Source organism: Schistocerca piceifrons, chromosome 4, assembly GCF_021461385.2.
Source record: "Schistocerca piceifrons isolate TAMUIC-IGC-003096 chromosome 4, iqSchPice1.1, whole genome shotgun sequence".
Taxonomy (NCBI): Eukaryota; Metazoa; Arthropoda; class Insecta; order Orthoptera; family Acrididae; genus Schistocerca; species Schistocerca piceifrons.
The window spans coordinates 558,717,177-558,742,880 of NC_060141.1; the positions used below are offsets into that span (position 1 = coordinate 558,717,177).

Genomic DNA, 25,704 nt, shown 5'->3' on the forward strand with positions numbered 1-25,704 from the left:
CCACACTCCTAAACATCCCTAGGTCCACTGTTTCCGATGTGATAGTGAAGTGGAAACACAAAGGGACATGTACAGCACAAAAGGATACAGGCTGACCTCGTCTGTTGACTGACAGAGACGGCCGACAGTTGAGGGGGTCATAATGTGTAATGGGCAGACATCTGTCAAGACCGTCACACAGGAATTCCAAACTGCATCAGGATCCACTGCAAGTACTATGACAAATAGGTGGGAGGTGAGAAAACTTGGATTTCATGGTCGAGCAGCTGCTGATAAGCCGCAAATTACACCAGTAAATGCCAAACGACGCCTCGCTTGGTATAAGGAGCATAAACATTGGACGATTGAACATTGAAAAAACGTTATGTGGAGCGATGAATCACAGTACATAATGTGGCGACCCAATGGCAGGGTGTGGGTATGGCGAATGCCCAGTGAACGTCGTCTGCCAGCGTGTGTAGTACCAACAGTAAAATTTGGAGGCGGTGGTGTTATAGTGTGGTCGTGTTTTTTATGGAGGGGGCCTCCACACCTTGTTGTTTTGAGTGGCACTATCACAGCACAGGTCTACATTGACATTTTAAGTACCTTCTTGCTTCCCACTGTTGAAGAGTAATTCAGGGATGGCGATTGCATCTTTCAATACGATCAAGCACTTGTTCACAATGCATGGCCTGTGACGGAATGGTTACATGACAATAACATCCCTGTAATGGACTGGCCTGCACAGCACCCTGACCTGAATCCTATAGAACACCTTTGGGATGTTTTGGAACATAGACTTCGTACCAGGCCTCACCGACTGACATCGATACCTCTCCTCAATGTAGCACTCCATGAAGAAAGGGCTGCCATTCCCCATCAAACCTTCCAGCACCTGATTGAACGTATGCCTGCGAGAATGGAAGCTGTCATCAAGACTAAGGGTGGGCCAAAACCATACTGAATTCCAGCATTACCAATGGAGGGTGCCACAAACTTGTAAGTCATTAACAGCCAGGTTCCGGATACGTTTGACCACATAGTGTATGTCAATCTTATAATACTCATTTCAAACCGAAAACAAAGGTTTCCCACAATAGATCAGCGAAATACGACGATTCCAGAACTTGAGCGTCACGGTTCACACGAATAAAACTCTGAAAAAGCAATTAATTCACAGAGCAGAAACAGATGCTGTATGTATGCATTTCCCTGGGCCCATAACTTTATGTCTTTAATTATGTTTGGCAGAAAATCACAGAGCAAAATACGGTGTATTGGAGTGAAAATATCTTATTACTCCTTTCTTTATCGCAACAAAATGTTACACTGTAACCGTAACAACAAAACAAAAAAGTAAACACATAATTTTATAAAGTCGTGAAACACAGTAGCACACAGAATGAACACAAATATCTGGTGCACTCACACAACGAAAACTGAAAATGAAGCCACTAAAAAGAATACTCAATAAAACAAGCACCCTGCTGATGATGCATGTTGTAAGCAAGCAAGCAGGTTGAGACCAGAAACAATAACACCATTCTGCCAAGGGGAACCTATCCAGCCTTTGTACAACAGTTCGGAGAGTGACCTTGGTCTGCTGAGGGTGCTCTGATCACATGTCGGGCCAATGTGTGTGTGGGGGCAGATGACTTGTGACTGTCGGCTATGGTGGATGACCTACTGCGAGGAGTATATGTAGTCCATGTGCTTATGCTGTCTATCTTTGCGGTATATGTACGAGTGTCTAATGGTCGATTAGCTACGTGCAGGTTGCAGAAGTGGTGATTTTGTATGGCGCAGGATGCGAATTTTGTATTTACTATGTCGAAATGGTATGTTGTGATATATATCCAGGTAGGAGATCGCTTTCACGCTGAAATATTCAAGCTTCCATCGTCAGTGGCAAAGAAGTGTAATTGAGGAAATGTCTTTCCGTATTTAACGATCTGTTGACCACTTTTGCAGGGTTTAACTGTCAGTGTAATATGGCGATCTGTACAACATAGTTTAGCCACTGAAAGTCTCATCTGCAGAAAAAAAGGTGGACAGCACTCTGACACCGGTAGCATCAGTAATTTTGCAGGAACATTCAGTAAGAGCCAATCAGAATGTTCCATTCATTCACAAGTCATCCTTTGTGCTGGACATATGAGCCTCTACAGATAGCTTCGAACAAGATGGGGGCAGTTCAAAGACAAATTGAAGCAGACCATCCATCTCTGGTGGGAAGCTGTCCCTCATTCGCCATTGTGGCATTAGGACATCTCCACACCATTTTTCTCTTCAGTAGTACAGTGCTTCGAATTCTGTTTCCGTATTGTTCTGATTTTCATCTGTGCTTAGGCAGTGCCCTCTTTCCAAACAACAAGAATGCTGTTATGATGCATGCTCATATATGATGGAGGCTTTTAGCATTTATTGTTTCTGATACATATCTTGAAAGCAGGACATTACGATTTCCGGGATGGACAGGAGGCATTGTTAGGACCATCAGGGAGAATGCAGTCGGTGATATTCTGGGCTATTTTCGTAAACAGGTCCTGTTAGGATAGGAATTTCCATGTGCACAAGCTGAGACATGACGAAAGCTTCCACAACAAGAAAAGCGCCTGTTAAATATTTCTCTGACACTTTACGATAACAGAGCATGGTACTTGGCTCTTATTTACATAAACATGTGACGTCTGTATGACACTGACAACCTTTTAACTGTCCCTGCGGGGGTGAGCTGCTATGCAAACACCTCACTTGGCGCTGTAACCAGCTACAGTGGCTAGGTAAACAAATGCCCAACCAGAGACGTCTCGCATGTGGGACAGTGTGTCCCGTTAGGATCGCTAGGAAGAATGCATCCAGTCATCATTCCACTTTGGAACTCTGTAGGGAACAGTTCGCTGATATGTCATGATCGAATTTCTTAACGATAGTCCAAAAGTGGTTTTATGTGCAATGAGTGTTTGTGCACTGTAGTATTTCGGCTGTTTAATGGTTGTGAGCGTGTTTTTGCAGAGCATTATACATGCATTATTTTGCCAATTTTACAGGTAGTGAACGTGTCTGTTGCATTATTTTGTGAACATGTCTGTAGGCTTTGCAATGCATTATATTGACAGTTTGCAATTAGTGAGTGTGTTTGTAGAGCATTATATATGCATTATTTTGACACTTCACGAGTTGTTTTCGTGTTTGTACATCAGAGTACTGCATTATTTAGATGATTTACAAGTAGTTTGCAGGTCTGTAGGCTATTTACTGTGACCCCAAGCACACTAGGGCGAGTGTTCTGTATCAGCATGATAAATAAATTACGTGAAATCAATCCCTAAATAAATTGTTCCAACTTCCCACTGAAAATAAATAAAGTATGCTCCTTCCTGTCTCCAGCAGCTGGACGCAGACTGAGTGCTTTTCCCACCATTTTTCCCCAGACCGCCATGGGACGACAGCGCCCTCTGGTGGCAATACTGTGTACTAGTTCAGTTGGACTCCGGACCTCATGAGGAACCCACTGGTTTGAGCTACTGCCTATGACAACGAAAATCGTTTACATAAACACTGCATGCAAAATAAGAACTTACGTCCATCCTGTCCAGCAGCCCAGTACAGGCTGAGTCCTTTTCCTGCCAATTCCAAGGAAGAGGTAGCTGTATGACTTAGGTTAGTGGAGGTAGCCCAAGTGACCTATTTTCTGATTTTCTGGCCAGACTTATTCCCTCCGTTATCTTAAGCTAGTCAAAGTAGCCCAATTGACGTTTTTCCCTCCATTTTCTGGGGAAGGGAGGGGGGGGAGGGAAGGGTGGAGGCGATGGGGTTGGGTTAGTGAAGGTAGCCCAGTTGACGCATTTTCCCACCAAATTTGCCCTTCCTGCCATGACATTATGATATTCCCACATATACCGCCGCCATCTTGAATAAATTTGGCAATAATGCAGATTGGGGCCATGTCCTTGTTGCCCTTCCACTGACTGTTGTTATGCACTAGTGAGGATGAGTTGTGTGTTCATATAGTGTGTGTATGGTGCAGTGTCACGTGTTGTACTCACTAAATCACGGCTGTCAATGTAGTTCCACGCCGGCCACTAGAGACTCTGCGTTTTTCGCAAGGAGGTAAAAAGAGAATGGATGTGGCACAGCAGACGTACACTGTATATTGTTTTGAAGGCAGAGTCGGCGCCATTTTAAGTAGCCCAAAACATTAGGAGACCACTGTTTACATGTGCTACTTGTTCATTATTGTGCGCGCAATAACTGTTTTAGGTACTAAAAATTACAGAGCTTACATGAATAACACACTTTTCTCGCGTTCTTGTGCCTTCTCCCTGAACGATGTTTATTCCTGTGTTTTATGTTCCATGTTTTTTACATTTCTTTTTCTGCACGGTCACTTTGAGTTACAGTTCAGCTAGCCTCCTGCTTTCATTGAATAAAGCGTTCTTATAAATGTATTTCCTTGACGTCAGATTAATCAAATATTCATAAGTTGATCAGTTCAAATTACACTGATGCCAACGAGTGATGAGCTGGATATTGTCCTTGAGCAAAGTAACTGAACTACAGCCATTTTTCATTGAGCTCAGAGATGTCTGAAGAACGCACTGTATGGAGACTAGTGGCCGCTTGCCGCTTATTTGGCCAGATAACCCCATCTCATCGTTCATTGAGGTGGAAGTAAGTTTTTACTGCGCTGAGATCATGGCCAATATTACAAGGTTCCTACTCTTAGCAGTTAGTTAGACCACAGTTTCATGGCTGAGGTGAAAGACATCACCACTACACCCCAGTCGCGGATTCCTACTAGAAACGGAAGGCAGAACTAATACAGAGAGTCGCTGATGTGCAGGAAGATCGAATTCGACAAGTTCTTACACAAGATGACATCGGTGATCATAAGCCATTGCAGCACCTGAGAATCTGTACAGTGAAGCACACTCTGTCACCGTGCCAAACAACTTACTGCGCACACTGTGGAGCAGTAGGTTACTGCTGTAAATAAAGGTAACAGTTGTATCACAAACTAATGTGTCACTAGACACAGTCGCGGAGTTTGCAAGCCATAAAACCTGTCCAGATTGGCACGGTCGTGGCATAGAGCAACAATACAACAGCCTGAGCTACGTTTACATGTACTGAGTATGACTCACTCACGAGTGGCTCAATTTAGGCAAGAGAGGCCAGATACGGAATTTACCCCTGTTTCCGATCAACTCGCCTACATCAGACTCTTAGGGAATAACAAATCCCCCGTTCCCGACAAGGTCGATGTCCCATACCTGAAATACCTGCCTCCCAACGCAATCACCTACCTCACCACACTATACAAACAGCGCATTTCCCTAACCTACTTCCCAAAAGCCTGGAAAACTGCTCAGGTCGTAACCCTACCTAAACCCAATAAGAATCTTATCCTTCCACAAAGGTATTGACCCATCTCATCTCTGTTTTTTCTAGGGAAAGTACTAAGGTGCCTGATCCTCAGCTCCCTATCCAGATTCCTACAAGACAGTTATACAATCATCCCTGAACAGTTTGGATTCCACTCTGGACACAGCACGATCCATCAATCCCTGCATCTGGTGGAATACATATGCAGGGCGGAGATCAGAAACAGCACAGGAGCAGTCTTTCTCGATATTGAGAAATCATTTGACAAAGTCTTACACGATGGCTTAATCTTTAAGTTATCCCCGTTAGAAATTTCTGGACATATCATCAACATGATTGACTCCTTTCTGACGGGGAGGCAGTACCGCGTCAGGTGCGACAAACATCTAACCACAATCATGGACACTGTGGCAGGAGTTCCGCAGGGCTCAGTTCTTGGCTCCTCCATATTATACTCGCTATACACCAATGATGTACCGAAGTTGGTAGGTGGTGAGATAGCGCTTTATGCCGACGACGTGGCGGTTTACAGGAGCAGCAGCAACCTCAAATTCATAGCACGAAAGCTACAGGAGCACTTAGACAAAATCGCGAAATGGTGCAACATTTTGAAAATAAAGATAAATCTGAAGAAGTCCATAGCAGTTATATTCACGAGGAAGTTGACTCCCCAAAATAGACTATTTCTGTAGCCGACAAAGAAATAGAATGGTGGTGGTGGTGGTGGTTGTTGGGATGTTTAAGGGGGACTAAACAGCGAAGGTCATCAGTATAGAATGGAGCAATTGAGTTATATATCTCGGCCTTGTACTAGACAAACGCCTAACATTCGTAAAGCAAATAGATAGATCCAGAAGCAGAGGTTTCACTGCTTTTTTACAACTATACCAACTCCTAAAAGGTGGAGGACTTAGCATTGAAACGAAACTAAGATTGTACAGGTATTGTCCCAAGTATTTTATACGGATCGGAACTTTGGTCTATGGCAGCAGACCGACATCTACAAAAAAATCAGAGACTCCAAAACAGAATCCTCCGCGCCATCACCGATGCAGACCGCTACACACCGTACACACTCATTAAGGAACTCTTACAAGATCCACCAATCTACACCTACATAAAAACAAAATCAAAAAAATTCTATGAAAAGGCACCTACTTCAAGCCACCAACTAATTCACCATATAGGAACCCATTACTCTTATGCTTCAGACAAGCGAACAATCTCAACAATAACCAGAGTCTTTAGGGCATAACAGCTACAGACAAAACAGTCATACATGCAAACATCATTTAGATAAATTACAAAAGCTATTCTTCTAAATATCATGCAGCCATATTAGAAGTCAGACGGGCAAGGCCCTGTTGTGCTTCAGTGGAACATAAATATAGATAGGCAAACACCTGCATATAGTCTTTGAGTTTGAATGCATATAGTCTTTGGTGTGTATTTACGTGTGTGGTCGATTTGTGTTGACATGTGGTGGCGTGGTTAAAGCAATAATAGTTGTTGCTTTTCTTTCGATATTGTGACATATAAACGTGTTTCGTCGGGATGTTACCCCCTGCTGACAGCAGTATGAAAATGAAAATGACCCAGGTTAGTCAGAAAACTATGTGTGATGATATCACTTGTTAGGACATTTGGTTTGAAAGTTGTGTGTGACTTAGGCGTTGTCGGAGTGTGATGATTTTTGAATGTTCTCGTGCACGTCAAATTGGTGTTATATTTCAGCAGGTTGATTTGTTGCCATCTTCAGGCAGTCCAGTCATCAGAACCACATATAGATGGCAACAAGTCAGCTTGTCATCATATCACAACATTTGGATGATGTTACCCCGTTGAGAAACCGAGAGTATTTAAAAATAATTTAAGCTGCTTGAAAAACACAAGGTGATGTGTACCTGTGACATCAGTGTTTCACACCGCATTTCAAAATGCGTCAACGAAACTTACGTAGGCCTATGGGCAGTGTATCGCTATTATTGTAGGTATTGTCCAAGGAATACTTTTTAAAGCTCTAATATTGAAAGGAGGGCAGGGAATTCAAACATTTTGTTGATTCCAGAATTATTAGAGATGAGCGGACAAACGCAGGTGAAATAGGATGGACAGAAGAAACGTTAATGGTTTATTTAAATTGCTACCAATGTTAACATAGTGCTCAGATCTTGTAACAGCCACGTCGTCGTGCGAACCTCCAGAAAAATCTTCTCTGTTCAGTAACACAGAAATTGCTGGCTCGTCAACATCATCACAGTAAATGTACTGAAAGGTCCCCATGTTTCCTGTGGCCCCACATGTTGTCAAGGTTGTTTCGACTATGCTGCAGAAGTTCTGCTAGGAAGCCCTTACTGTTCTTACTTTTGAAATAGCCTAATAACCAGTTTACTCATTTTTTCTACCAGTCTCGTTTTCATTTGGATATCCATTTATAATATATTCACTCATTGCAAAGCTGGACATCAAACCAACAACTTCAATTGACACGAAAAGAGGCAGTTCAAGAATTTGCTGATGAGGGTGGAGGCAGCCACTTAGATACTTTTGCTAAGACCTCAGATAAACTAAAGAAAATATGCAAACTAGATTTCAGGGTCTGTTTAGCCCTTCATTACCTATATGGGTCCACTATACATTTTCAGTAGACACAACAGACTTTCATCAGATGTTGCAGAACCAGTTGATTGACATGAAACACAACTCTGAGAACCAAGCACTTTTTCAGCATAATGGATTTGAACAATTCTGGTTGAAAGTATAGAAGTCCTATACTTTCCTGTGGCAGGAAGCTAAGTTGCCCATTTCAGCTTTTCCATCTACATAGCCCTACTTAGTGGAGAGGGTCTTTCATCCAGGCCAACTCCGCCACATCTCAGATTTGTATGAGACTTAGCTTATTTGTTATTTTCCCCATGAGGTTGAATATCCGTACCTAATTTTATCTCCCTCTCTTTCAGTTTTAGTCCATTGTACACATTCTGATTGTAGAAAACAAGACATACTAAAATGTTGAAAATAAATTGCCATTTTACCATTCTTGTCGCATACATATCAACTTTCTATATGTTCTGTTGGTGTGATGGTTCTGTGTTCCTCATGCCGATGACTTGACCTTTCTTAAAGTTCAGAAGTTCACAATAAGCTGCATGTAGCCTACGTGCCCTCTGGGAAAGCTGTGTTATCTCTACTAAAAATTTCCTATAATGTTCCACACATCCATCAGTCATCACATACTCACACCATTCTTCACTTGTAGAAATGCCTTTTTTCTGTATTGACACTAGGTGCCATAAGAACAAAATTTTAGTCAACATATCATGAAGCTTGGAAATATTGGAGCATCAGATTGGTAGTGTACAGTCCAGGTATTTGTGATGTAACATTTTCCATTTCCACCATTGTAACTGTGTTTTTTAAAAATATGGCTTCAGAACTGAGTGAACTGAAACAGTTGCGCTTAGCTACTAAAATCGAGGTTTGAAGTCTGTTTTTGATCAACTTCAGTTTTGAAAATAACTTTCCTTCACTGATATTTGTGATGTTAACTGACACATTCTTAGAATGAACTCGATATTAGGAAAACATTTTTTTCAGGTAGGTATTTATTTTATGCATCCATCGCTTGTCACTCTTCAGCTTGTTGAGAAACACAATACAGGAATCATGTAGTTCATATTTCTCAACTTTCTGCCACATTGTAGGTTTGAATGGTTGTATGACACAAACTAATCTCTTAATCCACATTGTTTCAGGAAGAGTAAGTACTTCCCATGCTTTGATGTAGGAGGTAACAAATGTACATCTATTTTGTGTTTGCATGGTATTTCACTTTAATATCAGTGCAGTTAGCTAACTTTTCAGAGCTTGTTCTTCAAAGCTATCCCTTTATGTTTTTATGAAGCTTGTTAAGGACTGACATAGCTGTATTCTTGTCCAGTGTAGGGTTCTGCAGAGTTTTGTTTACTTGTCCCTATATACCTTTCCAAAATATTCTGTTGAGCTCAGTTCCCATCCTTGACATTTTATTGTGCTAGCTGAAACCACTAACAGGCAGGTTTTCCTGCCTGTTTTGTCCTCTGAAAATTAAAAAATGCATTCTTTATTCCTTTATAGCCTTGAAACAGGGCTTTTGTAGCATTAGCTCGGCCTGACCACTGTGTTGTTACCTTGTTTGGCAAGAGACTGCGTTTGTTTGTTTCGGCATTTTTCAGGAAATAGTTTGGAATGTTATAGCTGTTAGTTTAGGTTGAAAAAGAAACACATAACAACAATGACCAACACTTGAATATGTATTGGATTGTTACTATAGGCTTTAATGCCCATACTATGTAGGTAGGGCCTACTGAACATACCACTTCACCATCTCAATTTCTAAATTTTTTTTAAAGCAGCTTATGAACTTGTATTAAATTTCACAAATGTCATACAGCATAACTTAGCTGTAACTTCCTCTTTCCTTTTTCTTTTACAGTCTTTCATTTCTAATTCCTCTTTTTTGTGTTGATTAATTTGTGTTTTATGGTGTCCTTAATAAAACTGTAAAAAGAATGTCTTCTTACAGCAATAGCCTTATTTTTCTGTTTTTGTTAATTGCCTACGATGTCAAGAAAAGCCACCAAAGCAGTTCTGTTTTTTGCAGTAGGCTTCAGTGAAAGTTAAGAGAGTCAGTGCCATAGTAGGGATGCTGACAAATTTTTGGAGTGGTTTCAGATTGGTGTCAGTGTTATTATTACAGCGAAAAATATTTTTTTGTGGAAATGTATTCATACATTCTTTAAACCCATTCATTTTTTACTTATTAACTTCCCATTAAAGTTCACAGTGGTTACTTGACATTGCTGTGACATCATGAGAAAAGCTATCTGACAGATGCTGTTTAGCTTAAGGGATCATGCAATAACTAGTTAATGAATAAAGTTACCTAATAATTGTTTTCCTCATCTTGAAGAGCGCAGCTAAAGAGATGAATGCTGACTTAACTCATGTCAGCTGTTTACTGAAAAATTCAGCTGTATACAAAATAGTTACTTCTACATCTTCAACGAATATAAGAGGGTCCACACCACGGTATTTGAACAAAGGTTTTTTAGTTTACACTTTTATGATTCGGTCCCCTACACTGCAGTATACATAGCTGCACATAAATATGGCCCTGGTTATCTCCATAAGGACAACAAATAATACAGTGTTCACCCAGATCGAATTGACAAGGAGTGACACACTGGTGTTGTATCGTCTGGCATCATACATTAACAGGCAGACACCTATGCACAAAACAAACAAAAGAGTGTGTGTGTGTGTGTGTGTGTGTGTGTGTGTGTGTGTGTGTGTGTGGGTGGGTGGGTGGGTGGAGGGGGGGGTCACGTTTAGACATACACACAAAATATTTTGGGATGTAGGTTATGGTGAAACTTTGGTTGTCAGTTGTTGAAGCAATCTTGAAGGCTTCAGTCAATCCATCATTCTTCATACAACTACGGTCTGAATGAGTTTTCCCATTTGCAGAAGGAACATTTCTTGATGAGATTTGAGTTGAATGGAAGTTTGTCAGTAAAAATTAAGAAGTGTAATGGCTTCCATCATTGCTCCACAAAACACATAACAGTTACTACCCCTATTTTTAATTTTTATACACATTGTGTGTATTTGTAACTTTTTTGTAGTTTGTATTTTTAACATTTATATAAAGCCAAGCACTTATCGATTTAAAATAACAATTCCAGTATTTGGAAGTAATGAACCCTTATGTCAACTATTGTCACACCTGTAGCTTGTCACTAATGTGTGACTTGTGCTCTGCATCAAAATCCCCATATCAAATGCTGTGTTGAGTGATCATTGAATTTTGTCAACAACTAAGTCATGACTGGCAGGTTTCATTTTTTAATAGTTTTATCTCTGTGGATTAGCCTGCGTACACCAATACTGACCCTACGACTTATCTTAGAAGCTAGATTAAGGAATGGCAAACCTACATTTCTAGCATTTGTAGACTTAGAGAAAGCTTTTGACAATGTTGACTGGAATACTCTTGTTTCAAATTCTGAAGGTGGCGGGGGAAAATACAGGGAGCAAAAGGCTTGAAACCAGATGGCAGTTGTAAGAGTCGAGGGGCCTGAAAGGGAAGCAGTGGTTGGGGAGGGAGTGAGAGAGGGTTGTTACCTATCCCCGATGTTATTCAATCTCTATATTGAGCAAGCAGTGAAGGAAACAAAAGAAAAATTCGGAGTTGGTATTAAAATCCATGGAGAAGAAATAAAAACTTTGAGGTTCTCCGATGACATTGTAATTCTGTCAGAGACAGCAAAGGACTTGGAAGAGCAGTTGAACGGAATGGACAATGTCATGAAAGGAGGGTATAAGATGAACATCAACAAAAGCAAAACAAGCATAATGGAATGTCGTCGAATTAACTCGGGTGATGCTGAGGGAATTAGATTAGGAAATGAGACATTTAAAGTTGTAAAGGAGTTTTGCTATTTGGGGAGCAAAATAACTGATGATGGTCGAAGTAGAGAGGATATCAAATGTAGACTGGCAATGGTACAGAAAGCGTTTCTGAAGAAGAGAAATTTGTTAACATCAAGTATAGATTTAAGTGTCAGGAAGTCGTTTCTGAAAGTATTTGTATGGAGCGTAGCCATGTATGGAAGTGAAACATGGATGATAACTAGTTTGGACAAGAAGAGAATAGAAGCTTTCAAAATGTGGTGCTACAGGAGAATGCTGAAGATTAGATGGGTATATCATACAACTAATGAGGAGGTATTGAATAGGATTGGGGAGAAGAGAAGTTTGTGGCACAACTTGACTAGAAGAAGGGATCGGTTGGTAGGACATGTTCTGAGGCATCAAGGGATCACCAATTTAGTATTGGAGGGCAGCGTGGAGGGTAAAAATCGTAGAGGAAGACCAAGAGATGAGTACACTAAGCAGATTCAGAAGGATGTAGGTTGCAGTAGGTACTGGGAGATGAAGAAGCTTGCACGGGATAGAGTAGCATGGAGAGCTGCACCAAACCAGTCTCAGGACTGAAGACCACAACAACAACAACAACAAACATGTTTGACAAACACATTGCTTGCATTTCTTCCTCCTCCTCCTCTTTTATCTTTCCACCTCTTCCTCCCAATGTCTCTGTCCATATTCTCCCCCTACCCCTCTATCTGTCCATCTTCACCTCCTCCCTCTCCATGACCACCTCCACTTCCACCTCTCTGTCCATCCTCCCCACTCCATATGCAAACTCCTGCCCCATCTCTCTCTCTCTCTCTCTCTCTCTCTCTCTCTCTCTCTCTCTCTCTCTCTCTCTGAAGATGTCCTCCCTATACTGTCCATCTTCTCCGCACCCTGACATATATTTACCCTCTCTCTTTCTCCATCTTCTTACCCCTCTCCCTACCCCTCTCTCTTGTCCATCTTCTTACCCCTCTCCCTACCCCTCTCTCTTGTCCATCTCTTCCTTCCTCCTCTCTGACCTGCTCCTACTTCCCTATCACTGCGATCATGTCCTCCAACCATATCTTTTGTTCAGCTCCTCTTGCCGATCTCTCTCCAAATCTTCCCAGCCCATACCTGCTCAACCCCCCCCCCCTCACCACCTATCCCAACCCATGCTCACCTGCACATGTAGCCCCTGCAGTACATGTCAGTAAAGCAAGTTGATACTATGCCAACACAATGAGCGTGTTGTGCAGTACAGCTTACACGTCGGGGCCTGGAAAACCATTTCTTGCCCTTGACATGTAAGCTCTCGTGCAAAGCAGATTGACTTGGCAGGCTACTACTGTCTCCAAACAGTGTGTCTGCTGTGAGGAGCAGCCTCTACACAGAGGCGGGAAAAAACACGTTTTGCACATATCTTTGTTCCTTTTGCAGTTAGGAGATTATAAATCCCACAGTGGTGATATTTATGTTTCTATGGCAAATTTGGCTGAAATTTATCCAGAGGTTTCGGAGGAGATCCTGGACACAAACACATAAAACATATGTATTTATTACGTTTTTGTGCAAAGAAATAAATCTCATGAAGGATGCTGGATCCAATCCTACATTATATTCTCTGATTCTCTGTGTTGATTACATTGTGCTGTTGTTGGTGATTGCTTTGTGCGCACATCATTTTTGTCTAATTTGTGTGTATGTATTTTATTTTATTAGTTACTTGATTTATTTCTTGCTTCAGGTCAGTAACACTGGCATGAAAAACTGGAAGAAAAGGAAACTCAAGAGTAGTGGAAGCAGCGTGAAGACCATAAAATTGGATAATAAATTTGCAGACAAACCTCTACATGGTAATAACAACAAGAGAATTAAATTAAACTGTGGAAAGTCAGAGATAAGATCAGTGGGCGAAGGGCCTGACAAAGCCACTGACAAATATTTTGATAGCCATAGTAAAAAGAAGCTGCACAACTGTTCCAAAACCAGTGGTAATGTAATAAACACAGTCACTTCTGTTGCCAGTGCTAAAGCAGCTGATTTTAACATTTCTGAAAGCAACGTAGAGAACTATCAAGGCACCAATGGTTCTGGAATGACAATCAAGAAACACATTGTTGAGAGTCAGAAAAAGTCTTCGAATTTAACCAGTGAGAAGAACATTTTGCTGACACGAATTGAGAGGAAAGCAGTGTGTTCCAACTGGAAACTGTTCAAAGAAGTAAGTAAGATCTGTAAGATCTGTAACAACCATTTATTGAACCGTCATCAAATCAATATTCAAGGGTGTTACAAAAAGGTACAGCCAAACTTTCAGGAAATATTCCTCACACACAAAGAAAGAAAATATGTTATTTGGACATGTGTCCAGAAACGCTTACTTTCCATGTTAGAGCTAATTTTATTACTTCTCTTCAAATCACATTAATCATGGAATGGAAACACACATCAACAGAACGTACCAGCATGACTTCAAACACTTTGCTACAGGAAATGTTCAAAATGTCCTCCGTTAGCGAGGATACGTGCATCCACCCTTCGTCGCATGCAATCCCTGACGCGCTGATGCAGCCCTGGAGAATGGCGTATTGTATCACAGCCGTCCACAATACGAGCACCAAGAGTCTCTACATTTGGTACGGGGGTTGAGTAGACAAGAGCTTTCAAATGCCCCCATAAATGAAAGTCAAGATGGTTGTGGTCAGGAGAGCGTGGAGGCCATGGAATTGGTCGGCCTCTACCAATCCATCGGTCACCGAATCTGTTGTTGAGAAGCGTACAAACACTTCGACTGAAATGTGCTGGAGCTCCATTGTGCGTGAACCACATGTTGTGTCGTATTTGTAAAGGCACATGTTCTAGCAGCACAGGTAGAATATCCCGTATGAAATCATGATGACGTGCTCCATTGAGTGTAGGTGGATGGAACTAAAATGAGCTCTAACATGGAAATTAAGCATTTCCGGACACATGTCCACATAACATCTTTTCTTTATTTGTGTGTGAGGAATGTTTCCTGAAAGTTTGGCCGTACCTTTTTGTAACACCCTGTATAGTTTTCTTGTGGCCCTCATTGTTTTATCCATACTGCATCAAGTGATGGTTCCAAGTGCAAAAGTACTAAACAAAAAAACTTTCCTAAATGGGAAAAAGTATGGATTAGACATTAATGTTAGTAAGTGTTTTTGTAATTAGTAAGCTTTTGAACAGTAGGTTAGACAAATAAATATGTAAACTATTAGCAAATTATTTAATAAATTTCAATCTGTTGCTTTGAACACACAATCATCCACAATAGCTTCTTATGACATGTCACCCATGTTCTACATCCAAAGACAGTATCCACCAACACAGAAAAATTGAAATCTGTGAGACTTGAGAATGGACAAAGAACTCATCATTTTACCTGTTGACAATAGAAACGACTACATCCTTTTCTCACAAGTTGAGTACAACAGCGAGATGGAGGCGGCACACACCAATCCTGCCTGTCGTAAGCTAAGAGAGGATCTGAGTGGCAAAATCCAGAGAAAAACATTAGATTTTCTCATGAAGAGTTCTATTCCTTCTGAAGTGACTACGAGCCTATGCCAACAGGCTGCAGTTCCCCCAAGACTTTACGGCCTACGCAAGATACATAAGGGTGGGTCTCCTCTTTGCCCAGTAGTGAGCTTCATTGGAACTCCTACATTTTTTTCTGGCCAAACATCTTACTAGACTATTGGGACCTCTCATAGGCAAGTGTGACCACTATATCCGGAATTCAGAGGATTTCATAGGACTCCTGAAGACACTTAAGCTACAAGAATGGGGTATTTTGGTTAGTTTTGACGTTGTATCTTTATTTACAAAAGTACCTCTGCAGGACTCGTTAGAGCTTTTCAGCAGCCAGTTTGAGAAAGACATTGTGGCCTTATTTAATCATGTGCTTCCCTCAACTGATTTCTTATTCAATGACCAGTATTTTGAACAAGTGGACGGTGTCGCCATGGGAAGTCTTCTGTCTTCCATGGTGGCCAACTATTTTATGGAACACTTTGAGGAAAAAGCACTGCAGTTGGCAAGTCTCAAACCTTCTTGCTTCTGGCGGTCTGTAGATGATACTTTAGTGGTGTGGCCCTACGGAACAGATACATTACCTGTGTTTCTCCAGCATCTGAACTCGCTCCATCCCAATATACAATTCACAATGGAATTGGAAAAGGAAGGCATTTTATCACTCCTGGACATCATAGTCGGAAGAAAAGGTGATGGTACACTAGGACATAGCATCATATGGAGCTATATTTGCAGGCCACAAGTTGTCATCACCCTGTGCAATGTGATAGTGTCTTACGCTCTTTGGTGCATACAGCACATGTGGTCTCGGATGCCGACAGTCTATCTGGTTAGTTACAACACCTAAGAATGGTATTTCAACAGAATGGCTATTCCGATAGGCAGATATGCCAAGCATTCCGTTCTAAACAAATTCGAAGCAGGGATGTAAATGAAGATGTGGAGGCACCCACTGCAACAGCGTTTTGCCCTATTTTGGCAGCATGTCTTTGAGAATAGAAAGAACCCTCAAAAGGCAAGGCATCAAGTGTGTTTTCCAGCCATCAGCAAAATTGAGGAATTTTTTGTGCTCGATCAAAGACGACCTTGACCTTAGGAAATGTGGCGTGTATAAAATCCCATCCCAATGTGGAAAATCTTACGGGCAAACATGCCAAACCATGCAAGAACACATACGCGCCAGGGCCAGCCTGATAGGTCTGCAGCAGCGGAGCATTGCCTGGACATGGGACATCATATATTTTACGAAAAGACTGAAATTTTATCCCCAGCGTCATCTTTCTGGGACTGTATTGTATACGGCGGACAATATTATCAACAGATGTGCAGGTTTTCAACTAAGTGCTGTCTGGAATGCAGCACTGGCTGCCATCAAATCAAAACAGGGAAAACAAGAACTTTCGATTCATCATGCGACGAAATGCACTACTGTGATTTAATTCAGCCTTTAACCACAGGAATGTCCGGCAGCACAGTCATTGCCCATAGTGCACTCCCGTGCTCCCGACTTGTTAAAATTCAACGCTGCCACACAATTATCATCAGTTACACCTTGCAGCAGTGACAGCTATAGCTACCACCACCTGATGATACCGAGCAGTTGCATCGATGAAATATTGTGCAAGTTACACAATACGATCCAGCGACAAACCTGAGAAGCATATTTGCAACAGATCTGTCGGGAAAGCATGAAAAGTCACAAAATGAATCTCTCTGAAAACATTAGTGCCTCCAACAGTCTGCTGGTAACTAGGTGCACCAGCACCTTGAAGTGTAACACTTTCAAACTGCTATATATTGGAAAATTGTGTCACTGACAGTATTGTTGATGTTGCATTTGTCTGACAGTGGGTCATCCTGCTGATATACTCAATATTGTGTCTTTTGAAGTCCATTCCAGGATGTTGTCCAGCTGTTGTGCTTTTGATGGGAGAGAAAACGCACCACACATCTGACTCGCTCATCCGTTTTGAGCTTGGCTGCGGAGCTCACTTGGTTTCTAGCTTGTTATCACAGGAGGAATGATGATGTAATAATTGCTAGAAAAGAAAACACACATATGTTGAACAATAATAGGGATGAAAGCTTCACAGCAAAAGTACCTTATCATACTACTTTGCAGACCTATTGGATTAGTGGCTTGTGGGTTGCAGTTCAACTTGGGTGTTATCATCTAGTCAGTATGAAATAATTTTTGTGATGAGGAAGGCTTGTTGAAAAAAGAAGAAGAAGAAGAAGAAGAAGAAGACGACTGAGATTAGTAGTTGTGGCAGTGGTAGTGTCAATACGTTTTTGTGGATTACAAATCAATAAATTATGGTAGTGAAATGTAACCCACAAATGTTACCCTGCATAAGCAGTTGTAGAACATGATCGAAACACCTGTTTTATTTTGGTGTGTCCTAGGTTAGGCTGCTGCTGTCATGTAGAGCAAACTGATGGTTAAATCAATCATTTCTTCATCTTCTTTACATTACAAACATTGACCAGGTTCCCTGTTTTACAAGAATTCTGGAAATGGCTCTAACATATACTGGTGTACATAGCACCAGTTCATCATCTGGACTTCATTTGCTCACATTCAAACATTTTTTTAATAGTATTTATCTGCACAATATACTGTGACATATACCTTTGTTATGATCCAGCCAACATTTTGTTGTATCTTTACATCTCTCACTTAAGTGCTTTACAGATGGCGTAAAAGACCATTTGCAAGCTATAACTCTGTCATACAGAAGTTATAGTCTTTTGTGGTAATTGTTGATGATGATAAACGTTTTTGGATGTTGGTACTGCATCATTCTTGTAGAATCCTTTGATCAAAAGTTTCACCCTTCTTTTGGGAACTAGCTGTACACAGTAGTACAAAGGCATACTTGTGGTAATTTAAGTACAGTATTGTCAATAATTGTGATTAATTAATTATTGAATGATTTCACTGTAAGTGGTGGGAGCATTCACCAGTGTACTAGTACTGGGAGAGGAGGCTGGAAGTACAAGGGTGGTCCCATAAAGACCCAACCCAACAAAGAAAACACAAAAAATTTGGAAGAAATGTATTTATTTTTCAGCATAATCTCCTTTCAACTCTATACGTTTTTCCCACCGATATTCAATAATTTCGATACCCTGTTTGTAATGAGGACTGTCTAACTCCTCAAAATAGCCATTAACTGCCGACATCGTGTCTTCAGTTGTTGAAAATCTTCAACTACCAAGCCATTTTTTCAAGTTTGGGAACGAAAAGTAATCCCAGGGAGCTAAATCTGGCAAATAGGATGCATGAGGTAGCAATTCAAACTTGAATTCATCAATTTTGACCATTGCAATAACGAACTTGTGAGTTGGTGCATTGTCCTGAAGAAACAACACTTTCTTCGTGGCCAAATGCAGCCGTTTTTGCTTGATTTCTTCGCCCAAATGTTGCAATAAGTTTGCATAATGCTTGTCATTGATAGTTTTTCCTATTTCAAGGTGGTCAATGAAAATTATCCCCCACACATCCCAAAAAACTGACGCCATGACTTTGCCTGTAGGTGAAATGGTCTTTGTCAATTTGTGTCCATTGTTTTGATTGTTCTTTTGTCTCGGGAGTGAAGCAGTGGACCCATGTTAATGAAACGGTGCAAAAAGAAGCTTTGTTGCTGCGAAACTTCGCTAACACTCAATCGGAACATCTTTACAACACTGTTTTTGCTCGTGTGAGCAAATGCGGCACAAGCCGTGCACACAGTTTTCTCATGTCCAAATTTTCAGATAATATGCCATGTACCACGCTTCTTGAAATGCCTACGAAGTCTGCTAGCTTGCGCAGCTTCAGTTGGCGATCATGCAGTACCGCTTTGTGGGATTTTCTTCTTGTCTCTGGAGTTGTCACTTCATTTGGTCAACCACTGCGATGGTTGTCTTGGCAGCTCGTACAGCCTCGTTTAAACTCAGCTACCCAATATTTTACTGTTGTCATTGAAGGAGCAGACTCTTCCAAAGTAGAATGTAGCTCATCTTTAAAATTGGTTGTGCTGAGGCCTTAAAAAATAAATAAAATAAATAAATATGTGTCACATAACGATGACCGATTTTCTCCATTTAGCCTACACAAGCTCACTCACAATGTTCACTATTGATGGCTGCCAAACAAATACTAAACAATGTGGCGTCTTCAAACCTGAAACATATGCTTTATAGATTGTATACTTACTAATCCAGAGATATTTTTCAACGACGACTGCCATCTCTCGCTCAGGCCGGATACTTATGGGATGACCCTCGTAGGGTCTTGTTAGTGTTTGTTTGCGTATGCTGTTGCGTCCTCGTACCACTTGGTGGAGGTAGCTGTGAGTATAGAAGCTGCCATGATCAAAACTGATCATGTGTTTGATAATTTTGACTTCGTATCTTACTTTTTGCTTACATTGATACAATTCTTTTCATAAAAGGCAAATATTAGCAAAATTTATATTCTGACCGTGTTGTTCACTACATCCAGCTCCAGCTGATTTGCTCGGTTTGTGAGGCATACATGATATTAATGTCTATAGAATGATGCCTGCTGGCAAAAGCCTAAAGTTGCATAACTAGAGCCAGTGCTGTCTGAGACTGTGAGAAACCAACTGAGGTCAGGTCGCTCGAGTCCCACATGTTGTTCATACTTCCTCAAGGAGGTTGCAACTGTTTTTTGAGTACATGCATTATGATGGGGGGTGCTGAGCCACTGCAGTACTTCATATTTTCCAGTTCTTTAATTTTACTCTCTAACTATATCTTTTCTTGTACTCAGCCTGTGCGCATTCCATTTTGACAACCTAACTTGTTTGTGGGACGTAGAGCATCACTTTTATGCTTCTTTTAATATTATAACACTTATTTTGATTAACTTTTATTGGTCCCCACGCCAGGTTTCACCTCCACTTTTTGATAATTTGGTATGGAAATGTGACTCAAAAATGACAGCCAGTCCATATGGGGCATCTTTAGGTACCCATATGGTGGTAGTCCTGTGACTGTGCAGGGATCATACTATTGATGCCCAAACTGTTACCTCCCCACACATGCCTAAAGTAGAGGCACAGGGACTCCCATCAACGTCCCATTAAGGCAAGTGACCATTGCTCTGGCTGGGTGCCACCTGCAAGAAGAGACAGCTACAGTAGGTGGCATCACGAGGGTTAACTACTACAGTGAAAAGAATTAATATTACAGCTGATGGCTGGAAGGCTCCAGCAGTCGCTCCAGGCAGATTAAATTGTTTCAGTGCAGTTCGTTATGAGCCCAAGAACTTTGCCTTCTTCGCCACTCTGTAGGAGGAAAGCATGATGAAATGAACTGCAGAAACTTATTCCCCCCACCGCCAGTTTCTAAATTGCACCCAGAAAATGTATTTGTAGCAACCTCTCCTCTAAGTAAGCAACGAAGTGGTTTTGTCGTAATTCAGCAGTTTCTACTCAGTCCTAGGAGTTACTCTTTTGCTAGAAACTTAGTGACATAACTCTCACCAAGACACCCCATAAGAACCTAAACATGGTACAGTGTTTAATTTTTCATTGGGACTTAACACTGCACACTGAATAGGAATCACGCAAAAACTTCAAAAAGCAAGGGATCCATTTTGTATGTTGTGTATGTGGAGGCCAGACAACAAGGTCGACATTAGAGCATTCATCCTCTCTTTGAGAGGGATTTATTTCCTGGAAAACTTAAATCTTGGTCTGCCATTCTGATATGAATTCATATTTCCCTCTCTGATGCTGTTGGTTAAATGCCAACACTTCAGACATATATTGTCCTGTTGTTCGAACAACTCAGTTTGTGAAGGCTGTGGTCAGCCCCTTAATGAAAACTCATTACGTAAACAATCAACGCAGCTGTGGAGATGATCACCCTCCTTAGTACCCAAAGTGTGCTACCTTAACTAAATAATGTAAAATCCACGAACTTAAGGTATCAGATTGCCTCTCATATTTTGAAATGCAGACAAAGTACAATCACTCATCTCCCATCCCCTTAGTATTGAATATTGCCACTACTGTGGTTAGGTCATTGGCAGTACCTGAAGTAGTTATTTTGTCTATTCATTTGGTGTCAATACCTGATAGTCGCACGAGTAAATTATCCCATCGAGGAGGTAGGTCCTCCCTTCTTGTGAGTCCTGCAGCACCATGATTGATGATCTCAGCTCCCCACACTTGGTCGGAAAAGTGGCATCCTCCTCCAATGTATACCGCTAATAGGCCTTCGTTAAGGGAACTGTCTCCTTGTCAATCTGCAGAACAGCGACCTGACACCAGCCAGTGACTGAAGGAGCCTCAGACAGTGGGTCTCAGGGCTGCCCACTCCTCTTCAGTTCCTAGCCCCTGGGTGGATAAGCCCTTGCAAGTGTCGTGGTCCTCTAAACTAGTTAATGAGAAGGTATTTCAATGGAACTGCAATGGATATTGTCACCTGCCAGAACTTCATCAACTAATGGCCTCCTGATTCATTGACAACCATTCTCCTACCCTTTGAAGGTAGCATGCCTTCTATCAGATCCATACTGGCTATAAGAGAGTATTTGGAGGGATCAGATGTCATCAGTGAATGGATTCTCCTTTGTACCACATTGGAAGCAATAGCAGGGTAAGTACAAACAACCCCAGCAGTTGCCATTTTTAATGTGTACTTACCCCAGAGCAGGGCACTTGAGATGGCCACTTTAATCACCACCCTCTGTGAGGGAGTAACACATCATCAGGTAGTGCCTGCTGATTAACTTCTTTTCTGATCTAAAGCTGTGTCTTCTCATTGGAGATACCCCTAGCCACTTTAGTGTCACCCCTTACACCTTTTTGGTTATCAATGTTACAATTTCTAGCCTGAGTTTTGTGGTTCAGCGGTGTCTACATGACAATCTCTGTGGTAATGATCACTTCCCAGTGATCCTATCACTTTCTTGTCACTGCTTGATGGACCAAATTTCACACTGGCTTTCCTTAAGAAGGAACACTAAGAGTGCTTGTCACCTCCTTGAGGAGGGGGGCCAAGCTCCACAGTTTACTGGGCTGCCAGGGATATACAGCTGTTCTAGATCTCCTTCTCCATGGAGATATCTTGACCAATGTGTCATTTTTTGCTGAATACCTTAAAACCCGCTTTGAAACAGTCTTGGCTCCTCCTTTGTACCTGGCTACCTTCGAATGCAAAAAATATAAGTTGAAGACATCCCTCCATCCTTTATCTATAGTAAACATTAATTATGTAATAAACATTTAACAGGCTGGGAACTCCTTCAGACTCTTTTGGACCAGCGGCTACCCGAGCAATATATGTCGATGAATGTTGCATTTGGTATTGCTCTCAGTCTGTACCCATGGGTTGGCACCAGCTCCAAGAAGCCACACAAAGGACCTCGCTCTGAACCCTTTCGGTTGGCTTCCAGTTTCTTCCATGATAACACAGATCATGTGTTTCAGTCCTTGTACCAAGATTCGTCCCAACCCAGAACTCTACTTGGATATGCAGCATGTGAAAATTGTTGCACAGTTCCATTTTTTGGAATTCCTCTTTGATATAAAGCTGATATAGCTGCCTCATATTCACCATCTTGACAGTAGTTGCATGCAGAAGCATAACATTCCTCACCCACATCTCTTGGGAAGTGGATCACTATAATCATCTGTGTATTTACCATCTCATTCTGACTGGACTGTGGTTGCCTGCTTTATGGCTTAGCTGCACCTTTGGCTTTGGAATTGTTGGATCCATTACATCATTGTGGAGTAGAACGACCCCGGGGGGCCTTGTGGACTAGTCCCCTCTCGTGATGTGGGGAGCCTATCTCTTCATTTCCAATGGTACCAACTATTGCTCACTTGCACAATCACCATATGAGAATTTCGTAATCACGTGACTTACTGAATTCTTTTTTCATACGGGGGGAGGGGGTGTTGACCTCCTGATGCTTGTTCTCATGATGGGTTACCCCATCTGGAATGCTTCTCAAGACACTCTGCTGGGATCTCTGCCTACCGTCTTAGAAAGTGCTCCCTGTGTGTTTACATGCACTTCTCCTTGTGTAGTATAAACACCATGAATTAGAACAGTCTCTAAGCTACTGTTTGATGTTACTTTATTACTTTAGTCAACATGTTATAACTGCTACTCAAGATCTTTTCGCTGACCTGACTCATACTATATGTTCAGTTTTCTTCCTGTGGGTCCCATTCCATGTACCGGTAGGTATCCTGGGGAATGAACTGATTGACCGGGTGGATAGAGAAGCTGTTTCTGACCCAACTACAATTTTACAATGCAGGGAGTGGATTTGTGGGTGCAGGTGAGGCCTCTACTCTTTCGGAGATGGTACTGTGTCAGATGGGCTACTGCGAATTGTAATAGAGTTGGTGCTATTAAGAAATATATGGCTGCATGTCTTTCTACTTCTGTTCCTCCTGGAAGGAATCCACTGCCCTGTGTCACCTCCATGTTGGTCATACCAGATTAACCCATAGTTTTATCTTTTGTAATGAACTATCCTCACATTGTGCTGTGGCTCCTTACCAAAAGTAGCTCATACCCTGGTGGAATGGCCCCCCCTCTTGGCTTTCCATGCCAATCATGATCTTCCAGTTTCTGTGCCTCCAGTGTTGGTGGTCAACATACAAACATTTAAACCGGTTCGTCATTTCCCCTTAGGAAGTGCTTTTTGTTGTCAGATCAAGTGTTTTAAACTGGCTGCAGGTTGGCGTAAAGGTAGCTGGAGTGTGGTGGCCCTTGATCCTGCCTCCTCCCACACCCACCCTCTCTTCTGAGAGAGTTTGTTCCATTTACATCCTTAAGAATATGACGGCTGAGTGGGGGATTTGGGAGGAGGGGGATTGTCAGACATAAGAGAGATCCTTTTCACTGCATATGAGGCCTGCGGGTCCTATGTCTGCTCTCTGGCATGCAAAATGGTGCAGGCCGCATACTGTTATATCCCAGGCAATTATTTCTCAGCTTTAGCCTCAATATTGCATTCAATATCTCAGTTTTACCAGTCTGTATACTATCACAAACGTATTAGATTTCTAGCCATTGTCACAAACTCCTGGTAGATTATCTCATGGACAAGGAACTAATGATCTTGTTGTTTACTCCTTTAATCTCCACAACCAATGAACCAGTTATTTATGCTCCAAACAGTGATTCCTGTTGGCAAAAGCATCAAACTGCATGACCAAATGCAGAATTGCCTGATGCTATGAGAAGCCAACTGAGCTCCAGTTGTTTAAGGCGCATTTCTCATTCATGCTCCATTAAGAGATGCTTATTGAAATAAGACTAAAGCTATAGTTACTATTTTATTTCACCTTATGTTGAGATGTCACTCAATTTACTTCTTCTCTTTGCCCGTACAGAATTTGTGTAACTCTCGCCTTCAAGTTAGGCAAATCTGCAACTTTTTGCTTCACTTCTTTGTATGTGCTCAGTTCCACCTGTTAGTTCCAGTTTATCGGGATCATTCACACTGTGTCAGAGCTCTTGTATAATCTGTACAGATCTTTCATGAAACAATCTCTCTTGTAGTTAGACTGAAGTTTATCAGTGTTCTGCCAGTAGAGCTATGATTTGCCCATGAATTATCATGGGCAAATTTTCCATGTGACATTAACATGTATTTACTAATCCTATAATTGAAATTTAGTGTATCTTTATATTTTGGGAAATGCTTAATAATTTTTCTGCATTTAATACCAGTTGCCAGTTTGGCAACTGGCTGAATATTTCAGCAATTTTTTTGAAAGCATTTCCTCGTTCCTAACTACATCATTTGTGAAAGAGATGAGATTGCCACTAATACTTGCCAGCAAGTCATTAAATGTTTGGGTGTCCAAATGAAACCGCCCTTATTTCCAAATGCAATTGAAAAAGAAAGACAGAGTTAAAGAAGAGAGAGGGAGAGAGAGAGACTTGGATACTTGCAGTCTGAAGCATCATTTAAAGCAACTCCTGTACAAAAAAGTTGAGTAAATTTCTACATGGGCTCCTTTCATAAACCATAAAATCTATGGACAGCCCTCTCTCAACCCATTTGCGTACAAGCACATCTGGGCTAAAGGAGGCTGTTGCCTTCATGATTCTTCTCCTGAGATCGATAAGTCATGTATAGCCCTGGCACATAGTGTCTTTCACATAACTTTTCAGGAAGAAATCCAGAGGGCGCATGTCTGGAGATTAGTGGCCACTTGGTTGGTCCATCATGTTCTGTTGATTACTGTGCAAATGTTTCAGGAAGTCATGAACATGTAACCTCCAGTGTGGTGGTGCACTGTGCTGCTAGAAAATTGACAGCCCATCCACACGACTTCCCTGTAG

The 25,704-nt window shown here is 41.5% G+C and overlaps 1 protein-coding gene across 1 annotated transcript in view; it reads left to right on the forward strand.

Annotated features, from left to right (window-relative positions):
• The first annotated feature begins 6,820 nt into the window (after positions 1 to 6,820).
• Positions 6,821 to 25,704, forward strand: part of LOC124795019 (RNA exonuclease 4-like) — a 65,554-nt gene continuing 46,670 nt past the window's right edge. The window contains exons 1-2 of the mRNA XM_047258784.1: positions 6,821 to 6,969; positions 13,559 to 14,035. Of these exons, the coding sequence (XP_047114740.1) occupies positions 6,925 to 6,969; positions 13,559 to 14,035 (522 nt within the window). The 5' untranslated portion in view covers positions 6,821 to 6,924. The remainder of the gene's footprint in view (positions 6,970 to 13,558; positions 14,036 to 25,704) is intronic.